Source organism: Falco cherrug, chromosome 1 (genome assembly GCF_023634085.1).
Source record: "Falco cherrug isolate bFalChe1 chromosome 1, bFalChe1.pri, whole genome shotgun sequence".
Taxonomy (NCBI): Eukaryota; Metazoa; Chordata; class Aves; order Falconiformes; family Falconidae; genus Falco; species Falco cherrug.
The window spans coordinates 73,445,099-73,462,316 of NC_073697.1; the positions used below are offsets into that span (position 1 = coordinate 73,445,099).

Here is a 17,218-nt window from a genome sequence, read left to right on the forward strand (position 1 = left end):
TTTGGGGGGTGGGGGTATGGGGAAGGGAGGGGTGGGGGGACCTTAGACCATTGTATGCTCTAGCCAAGTAGTTACCACAGCTCTGAAGTTAATTTTTAACAAGATGATACTGTTGAGGTGGTTTGGGTTTTGTTGGTTTTGTTTTTGTTTTTGTTTTTTTTTAATCTCGTGTCCAGGGCACTTTGTAAACTATCTTACTGAGTGTTCAAAAGTCTTTTCAGGTATTACTCTGGCTCTTCTCTGGCCATGAAGTAACTAATTGTTTGCAGGCTGGCTTGCTTAATATCAAGCAGTGCAAAGATGCAAGTGGTTTGTGAATGGAAACCAAACCTTTGGCCCTTCTTCCACAAGGACTCCAATGAGGTGTTGACTTTGGGGTCACCACTGCAATCTGTTCCTAGCTTGTGTGTGAAACCTTGAGTTCATAACATGAGCCGCACTGCAGATTTTTAAATGCTGAAGCATGTATCTCAGACATCCTTTGAAGTGGGAAATTAACAGAAATGCAAAGTGTGTGTGTGTGTGTGTTTGTGTATACATACAGACAGAGAGAAGAAAATAAAGCACACCTACTGCTGGAGTCTTTTAACTCTGATGTTAGTTGTGGTTGTCCTCTTAGGACCAATTTTTGCTTGGGAAGGCGAAGGTCAAAATCCAGGGCTGTAGCATCACCACAAGGTCAAACAGGCAGTACATCGAGTGCCAACAGAGTAGAAATTGGCAAGGAACTAGAGTTGGACGTGAACCAAAGCCACAGAAATGAGCCCTCAAGTTTGGTAGGTCAAGCGCCTTGCTTGAAATAGGAGTATTTAGTTTATTTACTTACTTGTCCTTTAAGCTTGACACCTGCTTCCTGAAATCTGAAAATCCCTTTATCTGAAAGTCCTTTGATAAGCTCTGCCTGTACAAAAAAGCAATGATAATCCAGGGTTCTCACAAACGGCTGTTACTGAGTAAGTATTTCACATTTTCTGTGATGCTAGTTAAATGTATTTAATAGTGGTTCAGTCTACTTGACTGCTTACGAAGAGATTAATTGCTATGTGTGCTGTATCCTGGGCCTGCCCTTTTCTCCCAAAGCATCCCGTGCCATGGCATGCGAGTAACTTCTGGGTGCCTGTGAAGAAGTGGGATGTAATCAGGCAGGGCCATCCCGCAGTGGTGAGGTGGCTCTCCAAGTACTGGCACTCTGGCCTGCAGCTGGTGGGACAATAGTCCCTAGACAAGAAAAGCTTGTGTGGCCCCGAGAGCTTCTTTGGCTGCTGCCAGCTGGCTTTTGCTACAGCTTGCCAGTAAATTTGGGAGCTTAAACAATACTAATAAAAAGTAAAATCAGTCTGGAAAGTAAATAAAATAAAGCAGAAGGAGAAGCAAAACACTCTTCTCCCATAGATCTCGCAAGGCACCTTGCAAAAACACCTCCCAAGCCATGAGCCAACAACCTACTTCGAAGCAGGGTGCGTAACACAGCTGAGACAGAGAAGTTATGGCATTACTTGGCATTACCGTTTTGGTGCATCTGTGTGGTAGACTTTTTTGCTAACACATTCTGTCTGTTAAAGAGGGGGGGGGGGGGCGGGAATTTAAGGTGGTACCTTTGGTACTTCCCCAAAGCAAAGAAGGAGGGCCCATAGGAGATGAAACATCTGTGACCCAGGCCAAGAGGGTGTATTGTGTTCCTCCCTCCTCTTCCCATGTCTCAGCTCTATCAGGGTTCATGGGATTTATTTTTCTTTGCTATTCAGATCTGGAGAACTATTTTGGTTTTGATTTCCCTATTGCTGTATCTTCTATGCAATTCCTTTTCTAAAGACTGACTTCCTACCAGAGAAGTGCTAGCCATTGCATTGTTTGTATTGCTGTACAGTGGAGGTGTGGTTTACTAGTTCTGAGTGTGCCTCTTACTCCCCTCCCTTTTTCTTCTTCCCTCTGTTTGTAAATGCCTGCATTTATTCTGTCAGCCTGACATGTACAAAGTGTAAGAAAGAATTTTTAAACAGGTAATAAATTATATTTATAAGCAACTGGAAAAAAAAAAGTACACCACTACCTTGTGTTCAATTGTTTAGTTCCTGGAAGCTTGGAAGGAAAGAGGAGCCTTTTATATAGTTTCTTTTTTAAAAAAAAAATCTAATCAAAAGAAATGTTTCTGCACTAAGAACTCCTCCCTTAGAAGATACCATTCATGACACCCACATGCCCATGCAGGCTGTTTTATAGTACTTCATAATCCTTGCGCTTCCCCATGGGGTTTTACCCCAGCGGTTTTCCTGGGATTTGTATTTTGTGGCTGCAGTGAAAAGTGGAGAGAAGCAACAGGCAGGCAGGAAAAAGCATCCTCAGCTGCTGAGCTCGGCTTCCCTCCCTGCATCCAGCCTTTTTGTTAGCCAGGGGAGCAGCCCACTGGGCTTTTTGCAAATGCCTGGGAGGCAAACTAAATGCTACTTGGGCAAGGTGACTTTGTCCAGCAGTACCTGCTTATGGCCACTTTAGCCGGGTGGATACAATGCCCAGACACTGAAGTTCACCCTTCTTCGCACCTGCTCTCCGCTGTCAGAGATGATGGTTATTTCTTACCAGCCTTATTAGACCTGTTGTACTCAGTGTTAAATTTCTGGGGGTGCAAGAACCAATTCCCCAGTGCAGCCACACAGCTGCTTCTCCCAGCTGAGGTACGGGGTGGCAGTGGGTAAACAGTCATCTCTTTCAGCCAGCACCTTGTCAGTGGGTCAGCCCCAGGCTGAGGAGCAGCTCCTGTCTCTGATAGAGGCAGTTTGGGTGCCTGTGCACTGCCAGGGGACAGCACCATCCCATCCCCTGGGAGTGCAGGGCTGCCTGCCAGCCCTCAGGATCTCCTGCTTGCCCTGCTGAGGACCGCTCAGTCTTGCCACCTCGTACGCCAGACCGGCAGCTGCAAGACATTCTTGCCCAGCGGCTCCCCCTGCACGGGACAAGTCAAGGTTAAGTCCAAGCTGAAGCACTCCATTAGTGTATGAAGCCAAACAGCATTTGGATGAAAGGCTGAGAATATGGCGACCAGTGCATTTGTTGGGTTTGCAAGACCCTGCAGGACAGCTGGAAATGGGCAGACCTTTAAAAACTCATCCTCTGGTGTAAGGTACCTTTATTTTCTTTTCCTCCCATTGCAATTTTTAATGCAAACTAGATGGCATGCAGAAGATAAGTGCTCAAGCTGTTCTCCCTGACCGTGGGACACCACCAGCCTCCTTAGCACTCCTCAGTGATGTGCGTCACTAACACAAGGCTCCTCCATTTCCCTGGCTTCTCTGCTAAAACTGGGATGTGGGTAATCTCTGCCTGCTGACTTGTGTAATTTATTTGCACTTAACAGACAGTAACTCTTCACAGGAGGAAAGGCATGGGGAGTCTCATGGTACCAACTTGTGCAGCCGTCCCTTGCAGCTACTGGGGATGGAGCTGGGGACTGGCAGGTTACTGACCCAACACCCTATGCCCCACATCCAGATGAAATACTGGGCATTGCTCAAGTACAGGGCTGCAGCCAAGTGCTAGTGACTGGTTTACTCCAGCCAAAAGCCACTAGACCTTTGGCAACACCAAGGGAGAACTATTATTTAAAAAAAAAAATAAATTATACTTATCATCTTCTCTGTAATAGGAAGAGGTAGATTATATATGAAAAGGACTTGGGGTTGTGATGTGAAGGGAGGATCTGTATCCCAAGGGCCATGAGGCATAATTTCTTTAGTGGTAACTTTGGCCACCATATGGTCCCGGAGCTAAAGAGAGTTGAGCTGCAGGCAGGGCTGGTTTCTGCAAAATTAAAATGCCCACTTTGGACACAGTCACTGCTTTTAGATTTCCTGGTGTCTGTCACCTTTCCCTTTGCATCCTTAGCTTTAACGGGAGACAAGATCTTTTCTGTCCATTTACTATTCCCACCCTGTGTACATGTATTGCTGAACTCAAGTTTACTTTGGCTTCTGACACACCCATGGCTTGGGTCTGCCATAGCCTGCAGTCTTTGCATTGGCCAAGCAGTTCCTCCTTATCACCAGGGACTTTTCCTTCAGGTACCTCACCTCTAGCAATTCTTCCTGAGATTCCTGGAAGTGTCTGCTCTGGTGTTTCTGCATTTGAAGATAGGACCGCAACTCTCCTTCCCAGGTAGTAAAAGACACATTTTAGTGTGTTTCACAAGGAAACTAAGCTCTGGTTTGGCAGGGGACAGTAGCATGACTCTGCCAACTTTGAATGGAAGTGAAACAGTCCCAACATCACCGGCAGCTGCAGAAGATACGGGGAGCTAAGCCCAAGGCTAAACAGAAGCCATGCATCTAGCAAGGTAGAAAGGAAAGAAAATGAGAGCAGAGCCTAAGATTGCTCCAAAAAGCCATACCTAGAAAGTTAGGGGGAAAAGCAAGCAGGGTGGGAGGAACAGAGGGCAGGTGCAGAAACACCTTTCTCAGCAGCATGTTGGAGAAGGGGCAGCCCAGATGGGCTGTGGTAGAGAACCAAATCGCCTTAAGCACCATGCAGCCAAGGGGAGCAGAAACAGCCCCAAAACTATGGGATACATAGTTTTGAGAAAACGTGCAGTGAGCAAGGGGCTTTCCCACCGAGACATGGACCAAGGGACTGTGGAAAAGCTGCTGGAGAATAACTACAACACTGTCGCTGATCACAGATGGCCTGGGGCAAAGCAGGAGGGCTGCAGGGTCTGCATCAGTCAGCGGTAAGATGTGGCTCAAGGCAAAACACTGTTTACACACTTCTCTGAAAATAAGCAGCAAGGTAATTACACGTTTGGAAACGCTGAGCTGAATGCTGCATGCTGCAACACGGCACCGCAGAACAAGAGACCTCAGGCTGTAAATACAAATACATACAAATATCTATCTGTAGAGATACATATGCTCCAACATCTCTCAACATTAAGCAACACCACATTTCTGCCGATGCAGTGTATGTAGGCTGCAACTATTTTTCTGCTGAAGCATGGGGCTGGAAAATCTACCTTTAGTCTGTGCACAGATTAACTCCTGTGCTTCTTGTGCTATTAAAAGCAGTAGCTGGACTTCATAAATACGTGGGGGGAAAAAGGGAGGAGGGGGGCTCACAAAAATATTATGCGAATGCCAAATTTCTATAGATTTACATAATCAGCCACAAAATGTGAGTGACTGCTCTATTAGTGATAACACTATTTTAATTACTATTTCTTTTTCACTGAGTTGTGAAAAGAGTGATGCTTTTTTATGCCAGTGGAAACATATGCAACATCTTTTGGTTACTTGTTTGCTTGTTTGCTCAGAGGAAAAATCTTATAAAAATAAATAAATAAAATGAGGCACAGTCAAAATAATCTAGTCAAGGAAATGAAATCCAAGGGCGGTGCTCTTCAAGCACAGGGAAAGTAAATAGAAGTAAAAGCAATCTTTGTCATGGGGAAATGGAAACAATTTTATTGGGGGGGGGAATGTTAAAACAACCATATACAATTTGAACAAGTACAACATAACACAGTTTGTTCCCCAGGTTTTCTAATTACAATATTTACAGGTCTAATAAGGCACTGGTTCTCAAAAAAGAACACAAATTCGTCTTTTAGTCTTTACATTGTCAATCTTTTCTTTAATAGAAATAACTTTGTGCTACAGAAAGGATAGCAGTTGCCAGATGGCATCTCTCTTCCTTTTGGTTTTGTGGGATTTTTTTTTTTTCTTCTTCCCCCACTTACCTATGCCATCTTATCTATGCCATTAAGTCACTAAACTAAACTTCCTTCAGTGATTTACATCTGAAAACTTGATTTCCAGACCTGTGGGCATTGAAGCCACAATTATCTTCACCGCTGACTTCCAAGCCCTCGTTGATGTGCACTGTGAAACTACCAAAACCTGGAAGTGACATTAAAAGTCCACATCTGGCAAAATAAATGTACTAACCCGTAGTCACTGTACTTGCTGAAACCATAATAATTACATGTTGAGTGTTGCAGAAAGTCAACCATGCACACAGTAACTCAAATGTCACAGTGCTAGAACAAATGACTTCCACGCTTGCCGCAGGCTGTTTTCTGGCCCTCGGAATATCCCTTTACAATAGCATCAATTACAGTGGGCAGGAGATTTGAGAGTAAAATCTGGGAGAAAATGGGCAGCACTAGTTATACAACTTCAGATCCTTTGCTTTCTCAGAGTGTGTCTCCCTATATATACATATAGGTATATTTATTTTTCTATATAGCACCATTGCAGTGATTTGTCATTTATGCATTTTCATAAATAAATATTATGTTTTATTTAGTGCTTTATCATCCGTAATAGTTTACTCTTAATCCACATACTGGAGTTATTCCAGACTCCCGACTGAATATATATATATATAAATATATATATATATATATATATTTAAAACACATAAACTTGAACACTTAACATACACACTTTATGTAACCTATCAACCAGTATCTTAGATCCCTTTCTTTCGGACCAAAAAAAAAGTAAGACTTGTTCAGAAAACCAGTGACTGGCCCTTTCTCTCGCAACACAGTGATGGCAGCTGCCAGGGGCATCACATGCTTTGTCTCCTCTAGCCAGCAAAGCACCCTCCAAAACACTTCTGGGGAGGGCCATCATAATTTAAAAAATAAAAAATAAAATAAAAATCAATTTGAAGAATGCAGATGTGAAACACAACTAAGGGGGAAGAGGCATCCCTGGTGCATGACCACTTACTTGGGACCTGCAGGGACTAGGCTCAGAGGTGGGATCGATGGAGCCTGCTCCCAGCTGCTGCCAAAGTCAACAGTCCCATCGCAGCCAAGAAACTCCAGTTCCTCGGGGCTGTGCTGTTTTTTATGAATGGGAATGAAGGCACAAGGAGTTACCAGTAGAAACCTCAGGGCTCCATTCACTAAGGCAAAAAGGTGAAGAGCGGCTGGGCTGTCCTCCTCATTTTGGGCCACAAATCTTCAAGCCAAGGCAGCCAAGGAGAGGAGCAGACTCTGCTCCCAGCCACGCAGGGAGCTGTTTTTTAAGGACAGGGGAAATCAGCATTACCCCTCTGGGCGTCAGGGTTTGGTGCACTATTAAATCTCAGAGATTTTCTTTTTGTATTGCTTGGTACTTTTGGGTGCAGGCAGGGAAACTGGACTGCGGAAGCATTCTAATTAATAAAAATCCTCTGATTAAACTTTTTAACACCTATAATCATGGAGTTACTGCTGGTTCTCTTGAACCTGCACATTTTTCTCTGTTAGCTTGAAAGTATAAAATGGAAATTTTTCCAGCTAGAAATACCTTCAGGGAGCCATGAAGCTAAACCCCAATTATACACCTACCTACCACAAATAAATCAGTTCTGTCCAAAAAAAGACGCATTACAGAAATGCTGAGGCTAAATCCAGCATGGCAATTATTTCAGTTCTGAAATAGGCTTAGCATAATCAAAGCACCATTAGTAAGGACTTATTTCAAAATTAAACTGAACACCATATAGTGAAACAGGACGTAGACAGAGAAAAAAGTTTTAAAAAATCAAAGAAGGGTAAAGAAGGGTAAAATGGTAACTCCCATACAGCTCAGCTTTGATAATCTGATGAAGAACAGAGACCTTTCCAAAGAAAATAATTCACAGGGAACATTTCACCTCTTATTTCCCCTTCTGTAGCATTAACGTTGCAGCAACTGCTGCAGCCCTGGGAAGAAGGAATGAGGAAAAACAGTAAATATTTCTCCCATTGCTCCTCTCCCCTAAAAGCTCTTCTTGCTGGGAACCACAATGCCACACAGCCCCGGCTTGTAGGAGGAGTCTGTTACTACTGCGTAGTGGCTCCCAGAGGCATGGAGGCTGCTGGAAGGCCACCTGAAATAGTAAGGCAGATGAAGCTTGAGCCAAATGGTTTGATTTGTGCGGCCTCACTGCAGTGGGAGAACTGCTGGAGGCACCCGCCCACTGCTGGCTGTGTTGCCCAGCTCTCATCGCCCACCCAAGCCCCATGCTCCTTCCCTGTCAGACAGGAGGCATCAGGTCTCCTTATCTTAAAAATAAAAAAAAAAGATTGCCACCCCAAAAAATCGGAAATTTTGAGGTTTTTCACTTTTCCTTAAATAAAGGAAAACAGATTAGGGTTTTTTTCCAGCTGCAGTTGTAGATGGATGGCTCACCTTTACACGGATGAAAGAACAAGTTAATTTTTTCTCACAAGGAATTTCCTCTTGCCCAACAGTTGTGTATGTAGGTCACAGCAGTTTCAAATTCACCAGTGGATCCAAATATGTACTTAAGTTCCACTCACACACAAAATACTTTATTTTGCAGTGGGGGAAAAGAAAGAAGAAAAGAAAAAAAAAAAAAGCGCCAAGAAAAGGGGCACTTGTTTACCATGCTGGTACCATATATCCATCAGATTTCCTGGAAACATGAAGAGCTTCTTCAAACAAGTCACACCAAACTATATTCATATGTCTCCCAATTATCTGAAATGAAGCATGACATCCCCTGCAACAGGCCACCCACAGGAACCCAGCTGCCCGTGCTGATGATGGCAGAGATGTAACTGGGCTCCATCTCTGTACTGTGAGAACTGCTTGCATGCGCAGGGCTATGGGAAGTCATCTCCGCAGGTAGGAGACTTTTAAGACAGTTTCCATTACAGGTCCTCTGAGCTGCACAGACCCACTCACCTTTTTTGTTAAACACTGGAGTGCAATAGTCTCTTTATAAATGAAAAAGTTGCTTTACTTTCATTTTCAGCACCGTTTCCTCCAATTTTTTTAATGTAACAATATACATCTTTTTTACTTCTAACCAAAAGTTTTATTTTCATAAAATTTAAAGCAGTATCTTTTTTAAACAATCAAAATAATAATAATAACAATAATAATAATAAAATAATAAGTGGCTTTCATGGAAAGCAACATGCATAATCTTTAACCAGTTACTAAAACTGTATTTCCCTGTGTAAACAAGGGCAGAGAAGCCTCTTCCAATCTTGTATGTCAAAATTCAGCTGATTTTCGCAAAGGATAGTCTCCTCAAAAGTTGTCAAACAAACTTACAGCTGCTCTTAAGCATGACTGCATTCAAGGTACTTATTAGCAAAGAATTTCAATACCTCTTCAGGACTTCTGCCTGCACAAGAAAGTCCGTTTCCATGGGCCTTCACAAGAGCTGCCTCCGGCTGAGTCAGAGTTTAATGTCCTGCGATTCTGACATTTTGGCAAGTGTTTTCTTGACCCTCAGGGCTGTGAGGCGGGAGGCAGGGTTGTGAGCCCAGCACTCCATCATGAGTTTCCCCATCTGCCGTAGGCACTGCAGAGAGAAACGGGAAAGTCCCACCTGTGTCAGTGGAAGGAAACTGAAGAGATAAGGTCTTTTCTAAGGGAAGACAAAAAAAGATAGCATGCTGCCTGGTACTACTGGTACCTGGTTCAACAGCTTTTGTTTTCTGTATATTGTTGAGAGTTCTCCAAACATGGCAATTATTTTTATAATTTATGACAAGTTATAGTCTAGACTTGGCTGTATGCTTTTTTTTTTTTTCAATACCACAAAAGCACTTTTCTTATTTCCCCTTCCCCAAACTCAGGCAGCCTGACCTGCAAAAGCATGGCTCTGTACAGCGAGCCCTTCGCTTTACAAATTCAGTGGAATTTGTTTTCCTCAGCCAGTGACCAGCCCCCAGGATACAGCCCAGTGGGAGCATGCACTCATGGCTCCCTCCCGGACACCCTTGCTGGAAAGCCACCTGCGAGCACCTGGCTTGGCTCTGCCCTGTCTCGCTTCCAAAACAGAGCCAGACCCTTGTCTGGCTCCCAGCAACAATTCTCTTGCTGGCAGCACCTCAGCATTGCCTTTGACATCCTGGAAAAGGAGCATACATCCCTGTCCTGCGTCTACCACCTGCTTCCAAACATAAAGCACCACATAAGCCACCATAGCTGGGTGATGACCCCGTCAGCCTACAGATTGACGCTGCCTGGAGATTTGCTTGCTACAGTAGGAAAACACAAGTTTTCCACCTCATCCAACTTGCTCCCTTTTTTCATGAGGCTCCTGGCCCAGAAGCAGTGCAGACCCTGTAAGGCTTAGTGCCCAGAGCAGCCTAATACATTTCAGATTAATGCAGATTTTTATAAAGACACTTCGATGATACACAGGTTTTATGCACTAACAAGTTTGCCTCTCATCACCAGAATGCCTGGATGAGGCTAGCCAATTAATCAAGTACAGTTTTTTCGACAAGCCTCCCCAATCTTCGATATGTGTGGTAGCAGACCAAACACACACTGTGTGCCACCTCACACAAGCCCTTGCTGGGATCGATACTAACAGCATGTCCTCTGGTGTTCCCATTCCTGGACTGCAGGCTCAGAGGGATTTGGCTAGGGAGAGGATGAGGCAGCTGAGTCTTGGTTAGATCTTCCCACACTGGCTGTGGCACGAGTCCTCAAGCCTTCCAGGGAGGTGGTTTTATTTTCCCTCACATTCCCAAACTGCCTACATCTCATGCCACTTAAATCTTTCATCTATCTGCAGAATATTCATCTACACACTGCTACTCCCAAACGGCAGTTGTCTTCTGTGCCTGTAGAAAACTGAACAACATTAAACTGTACCAATTAACATGATTAATGACCTCTCCTCTATAGCATCTTGAGAGCAGTCAGCAGGTTTTCCTGTGGTACCTCAACCGTTCATCTTCGATCTCATTCTCATGAGCACAACTTTGCTTTGTTACAGATGCTCAGCAGAGAGAGTCGAGATTCTTCCCCAGCTCTCTCAACCTTCTCATTTTATTCTGGAAAGCATTTTCTGGGTCCTACATCTACTCCAAAAGGCCACATCTGTAGCCCTCTTTGCTAAAACATGAAGAGGTACGTGAGCACTGCTTTCTGTAAGATGTAAAGGGGTGAATGATCAATGCCCCTAGGGCAGCCCAGCTACTGTGGTCAGTACTATTGCATATCAATACCGTAAGAGTGAAACTATTATCGTAAGCTCATGTTAGTGTAAAATCATGGTAAAGTCATGCACACCTGTCATCACAGAAAAGCTGTATGCTCATTCCATTTCAAAGAGATGGGAGATTTCTCCCTCTTTAAAAAATAAAAAGGAAAAAAGCTGGAATTGCAGCCCCACACATCAGTACTTGCTGAAGCAGCTGCTGGTACACCAAGGACGCTGCCGCTACACTGTACGCTACAAAATAATTTCTCTTTCAAAATTTTTGCCTAGCCAATGATTTAATGCTATTAATGCTGGGAGCAGAACGCAAAATGAGTGCAAGAGGAAAAGAGACTAAGAAGGTCTGAGCACAGCCTGCTATCACTGTGGGATCTGGTAAACAGCACACAAGGAACCCACTTGCAAGTATCGCAGCCTATGGCCCCCATGGCTCCGAAACCTGCAGAGGGCTGGGCTCTTTCCCAAGCCCTGTTACACTAGGACTGGTGCTAGCACCAGTAGTAAAGCTCCGCCTCACTCAAAATGATGCAGAATTAGGTCAACCTCACTCACTCACTCTGATTAAAAAACACAAGCTGCATTTTAAGGGGGACGATACCTCATCACTGCTCCATCTGTTGGGAAAGGAAGGGCGCAGTCTCTTGATGCACACAATCTCCCGCATGTCCTCGTACGAGGGGTCACTGGGCACAAGGTCGTGGTACGGAAGCTGGTATTCCTCAACTATTCCTGGAAGAAGCAATTAGTTGCCTGTCACTTGCAGAAGACAACTCCCACTACCCTGTTCCCCTCCCATTTTGTAACAGATTGGCCATACTGTTTAACAGACGTACTTCTTAACAGGACTCCCCTGCCCTAGAAGTTTATTCCACAGACAAGTTCCAATGTAACCACTGCCCTGTAAAGACTGGCCAGGTGTCCTAATCAGAAAGCACAGCTACTGGCCAAGCAAGACAGTTTCTACCACTGCTGTCCAGTCCAGCAATCTCCAGTAAGTGATCACAGAAAAAACTAGTAGCATAGAGCCCGTATTAGAGTAATTTGGCAGGGAATTAACCTTGAATTAGGTCTCTCTCTCTTATCAGTGGACCTGATATATATTAAAGGGCATTTCTGTGCCTTTTCAGAACATGGCAAGGCACCATTCTTTGTGCACAGCGATGATGGCAAAAATATTACAGATTGACATCACATCATTGCAATACACTTTACCAGTTTGTAAACACAGGGATCATGTTGCTCATCAGTGAAATTCAGCTCCTCTAGGGAAAGCACAGAGTGAGCATGCAGCACAATACTGCAGGCTTTAAAGATCCATAAAGTCTGGTGAAGGTAGGATAGACCCGAGAGAGACGTGCTCTACTCTCACTTGCCACCAATCTGATAAGTAACTGCTGCCAAGTTATTTCTCTGCATTTAACTTTCCTCAGTGGCAAAATAGAGGTAATGACACCCATCATTTCTGCACTACACTGAACTCTATGTGCAGAAAGTACACATAGCCTACACACACAAGGATGGATCTATGTCCCAAGTCTGCAGCTGGCTGCACTGACTTATCTTTGCTGTCCCCACATTTGAATGCCTGGTATCAGAAGGAAATGAAGCACATCACTGGTGTGACAATGATGTAACAAGTGCCACTTCCCTCTATTATTTTTTTTTTACTTGTCCTGTAAACAGATTATTTATTTTAAATAGTGGCACAGCATACCTCCACGTTGTTCGTCCTCCTCCTTCTATTAAATTCTAACAAAACAAATAAATCCCTATTTTCTTTCTGCTAAATTAGCTGAATACCCCCAGACCAGAAGAAATGTGTCATGATTGGAAAAGGCCCCCAAATATGTTCCATACACCTTCTTCAATGTAGGCGTCCACTGCTTTCAAACGAGCCATTAAAACACAGTCTAAATCTTCGCTGTTGAACTAGCACTGACTGATGCTTTAAAAGAAGTTTCAGGAAGAGAATAGGTATTAAGAGTTACCTGTATTGTTTATCCACCTTTGTTTATTACAGTAAAAGCAATTACCCAGAGAAAAGGATGTAATGCCAGATTTGGATTATAAATGGGTTTCACTGACACAATTAAAAGCAATCTCCCAACCCTTTACCTCCTGAAACACATCTCCTTGCTATCTCCCAAAGGATGAGTCCAAAACTGTACATATCAGCCATGATGTATGACTGAAAGTGATTTCTGTTCAAGCTTTCATCCAGCACCTCAGGAGGCATATAGCGTTTTGTTCCTACACGGGTATTTGGAGGTATGTCTACCTCGTTTGTATCACTAGAAAAAAAAAAAAAAAAGAGAGAAGAGGAAAAAAGGGCATCAAACATGCAATTACGTGTCTTGAAGAGAAAGCAATTTAGATGGGACAAGTAGTAGATTCATACCACATCCACTCTCAAACAAGGTCAAAAGTAATGCATAATCTTAATGGAACAATTCGTACACGGAAAGCCTCTTAGTGTGAAGGCAACCCTCCTTAGAAGGCTGAGCCGCCTGAGGCTATGGTAAGTATTCCAATGAAGAACCACAATGGAGATGACTCAACAGGGATGCTGTAACTTTTGTGAGATTTCATTAGCATTAGCCTGAGCAATAAGGCTGGTGATAACAATCAAATCTTCATTAAATGCTGTTTTTCCAGCATACTCTACCACCTAATGCTTTAGTCTTAGCAATTAATGGAGGACACTAAATAGCTGGGGCAGAATCACTTAGCTACAGCAAATCAGATCTGCAAAGACAAGTCTTAACAACTTTTCCTGCATGCATTGTGTTTGATCTCTCCCAACCATTACACATCAAGATGGCAAACACAGATATAAATGTGTGAAAAAAACTAACCAAATGTGTCACACTTCACAGGTTGACCAGAAGAGACAATGTATGTCTAACAGGAAGCAAATTCCCATTAATTATGTGACTTTTTTTTTCTGATTAACTCAGATTCAGCTGTATCAATTTTAACATTCATTAAAAGTTTAATATATGATATATATTATGGTTTGCTTCAAAAGGTCCGTTTCCCTTTATCACCTTCAAAACATATATTAAACATGATGGATACAACAAAATCTCACAGAATAACTATAAAACTTCTGTAATTTTCTTCACCTACAGCATTTTTTTTCACCTACTGTTATATAAATGACAAAAAAAGCTGAGCCTGATATCACCAGTCACCTACAGAGTCATTAAATTATACATACGCATTTCTGTATACCTCCAAGAATGTAACATAAACCTAGTGACCTGCACCACCCTGCAATATTTCGAATAAACTAAGAAATACAGAGAACTTTACTAAACTCATTAGCTTCAGCAGAGCACAGCCCTTTCAACTCTTTTTTTTTGTTCCTGGTTGAGAAATGCTGTCTAAGGAATGATTTGGTATGAAAACAAGCAGAGTAAGTAAGACAAATTTCATTTGGACTGTAATAAATTTATATTTCACCTTCTTTTATAGTAACACTTGGTAGCTCCTAGTTCTTCGCTGTTCATACCTAAGCAGTGTGCTGCTCTGTACTTGTCAGGCAAGGCACACCTGCAAAGACTGAACTTCTTCCCTAAAACTTTTACAGTGAACTGTGTATTTCCAAGTTGTTGTTTTCTAGGCCCCTGTTCCTCAAAGTAAAAATATTCCTTTCCCATCTCCTAAAGAAAGGTCAGGTTCATAAAGGAAAAGCCTCGCCAAAAACCTGGCAGATAAGTGAATGGTGGGAAAAGCACATAAACCCAGCCTTTCCTTACACTGAACAACTTCAGTTCAAGATTTGTACAGAATTCTTAAAATTGTTTTTGATACTTCAGGGAGCGCACGGTTTCAAAGCTGACTTCTGAAACTGAAACCTTCGGTCTACGGCCATGTTTCTGTGCACAGAAAAATCAGAGACTCCGTAACACACGTCTCCACCACCAGGACCACTGCCAAGAACTCAAGCTCCTTTTGAACAGAGATGTCAGACAGCAGTGAATCCTTTATGAATCCCAGGAGTGAATAAGTCCTACTTGTCTGCTCTTTCTGAGCTGTTTAAGCACACAACCATTTTTTAAAAATCAAATTTAAAAGCCATTTAAAAAATCAAATCTATACTTTCGCAATTTGATTTGTAGGAAATGAAACAAAAGACAGCACAAATGGGGTGCTTTTCAATAAATCCCAATTAGTAACTTGTGCAAATGATTAGTATTTTTCTATATAGGTTGTGAGTGAATTATCTTGGATCAGACAAGCTGAAAGCTTCAGTGACAAGTTTACAGACATGACTTCAACCTATCAGCGCTACGTCCTTTTAGCATGTGGTAGCAATAGTCAGGTTGCTACTGAAGGCTAAGTGAGGGAAACAGAACCTTTACGCAAATGCAATTAATGTGCTCAGTAATTAAAAAGTGACTATTTATACACCTGCATTATGTGTTTATGTGACATTCTCACCCACACAGGTATCCCCACCTCACATACAGGTGAGCATAACCTGAAAGGTAGGCACACATACACTGCAGATGCTTACTCACACACGCACACTTGCTCAGACAATTAAACCAGCGTCTGCATCTGATTTACCAACCTCTTCTCACCTTCCCTACTTCTACTCACCTGATAAATTTAACAGCCAAGCCCAAATCTGCTATACAGCAGGTACCATTCTTTTTCACCAGGATATTCTTACTTTTTAGGTCACGGTGGGCAATAGCAGGTTTGCCCTGAGTACTGAAGATCTCAGTGTGCAGGTGGCACAAGCCACTAACAGAGGAGTAAGCCAGTTTTAGCATAGCTTTTGTGTCCAAGGTAGTAGATTTTAGATAATCATAAAGTGAGCCATTCTCATGGTAGTCAGTGATGAGATACAGCTGGGTCCAAGATCCTGTACCTTTAATGTCTGCAGCAATGAATCCTGCAAAAAAAAAAAAAAAAAGAGACTTTCAAGTTAATATTTCTCATGGCTTTTCTTGACTGCTCAGAACTCTGGACTGTCAGCCACTTCAATATTTTTATTTTATTAATATATTGGATTTCTTTCATCTTCCTTCCATGCAACTATGCCTCACCTCATAGCCTTTAACATATTTTCAGAAAGCCCAGATATGGAAATACAGGTGGCAGAAACAGACATGTGGTCTTTGGAGTAACAGTCCCCAAACCTCATTATTTTTGAACTTTTATTTATGTTTCAGTAATTCTTGAAACATCTGTCTTCTGAAACATGCTGGGTGGCTAATTGCAAAGCACAGCAGGTAACAAAGCACATAGGAAAGGGCATCAGACAACAGCAAATAAAAATTATTAAACTTAAACTGCATACTACCAAACAACTCTTTTTAATTTCACTCACCAAGGATATTTTCGTGTCTCATCAGGACAGTCTGGTAGATTTCTGTTTCTCTGAACCAGCTGGCCTCCTCCGTGGTAAAAAACACTTTCACCGCTACCTTTTCACCACGCCACTTTCCCATCCAGACTTCTCCGTAGCGACCTTTCCCAATCTGCTTTACCATCTGAATCTGTTTTGCAATAGTCCTTTGAACCTGTGAAATGCCAAAATGGGTGGTTACAGCTTCCTCCACAGAAACCTTCTGCGTTCACCTCCCTCCTGTGCAGCAAGCCTGGTGAAAGGGGAATACAGAGCCATTGCAACATGGATTTCAGCAAAGCTCCACAATGTGGATGCTCCCCGTTGCCCCCAGGACGCAGTGCTGCTGAGACCATTCCTGCTACTGTGAAGAAGCCTTTCCATACACTCCCAAAATGCACCGTTGCCTCTCAGGAAAGTAAATCAGTCTGTTGAAGGAAACATTTGGCTACAAGGACTGGCATTTTTATTTTCTTGTAGGAGACTGCCATTTTGTGGAAATTTTTTTTGTCATTTTTGGAAGAGCTTTGACAGAAAACACTCCCAGCCACTCCAACCCAAATCAAATTCCAAAGGGGTAGGTAACACATTTTTAATTAAAATGGGGATATTTGTTACATGCTCAAAGCCGTTGAGACTCAAGGCTAGGGCTCACAAAAGCCAAAAGCATAGCAGCCCTCCAAACCTAGCAAAATTACTGACAGCAGCCTCCTATCACCTTCCTTGAAAATCCTATGCATAATGATTTCAGAACAAATTCAGCGTTAGGAACCTCAACCACTACTTACACAGTTAGAACCCACGTGCTTACATTAATATTAATAATCATCATTACATAGTAATCAAAAGTAAGATTTTTTTTTTTTCTAAAGATATGACAGGAGAGATTTAAATCTGCCC

The 17,218-nt window shown here is 42.7% G+C and overlaps 1 protein-coding gene across 2 annotated transcripts in view; it reads right to left on the bottom strand.

The window, feature by feature from the left end:
* Nucleotides 1-9,005: 9,005 nt before the first annotated feature.
* BMPR1B (bone morphogenetic protein receptor type 1B) overlaps nucleotides 9,006-17,218 on the bottom strand; it is a 253,263-nt gene continuing 245,050 nt past the window's right edge. For both annotated transcript variants that reach the window (XM_055713051.1, XM_055713058.1), the window contains 5 exons: nucleotides 16,301-16,493; nucleotides 15,565-15,862; nucleotides 13,072-13,247; nucleotides 11,555-11,685; nucleotides 9,006-9,300 (listed from right to left, as the gene is read on the bottom strand). In XM_055713051.1, the coding sequence (XP_055569026.1) occupies nucleotides 9,175-9,300; nucleotides 11,555-11,685; nucleotides 13,072-13,247; nucleotides 15,565-15,862; nucleotides 16,301-16,493 (924 nt within the window). In that variant the 3' untranslated portion in view covers nucleotides 9,006-9,174. The remainder of the gene's footprint in view (nucleotides 9,301-11,554; nucleotides 11,686-13,071; nucleotides 13,248-15,564; nucleotides 15,863-16,300; nucleotides 16,494-17,218) is intronic.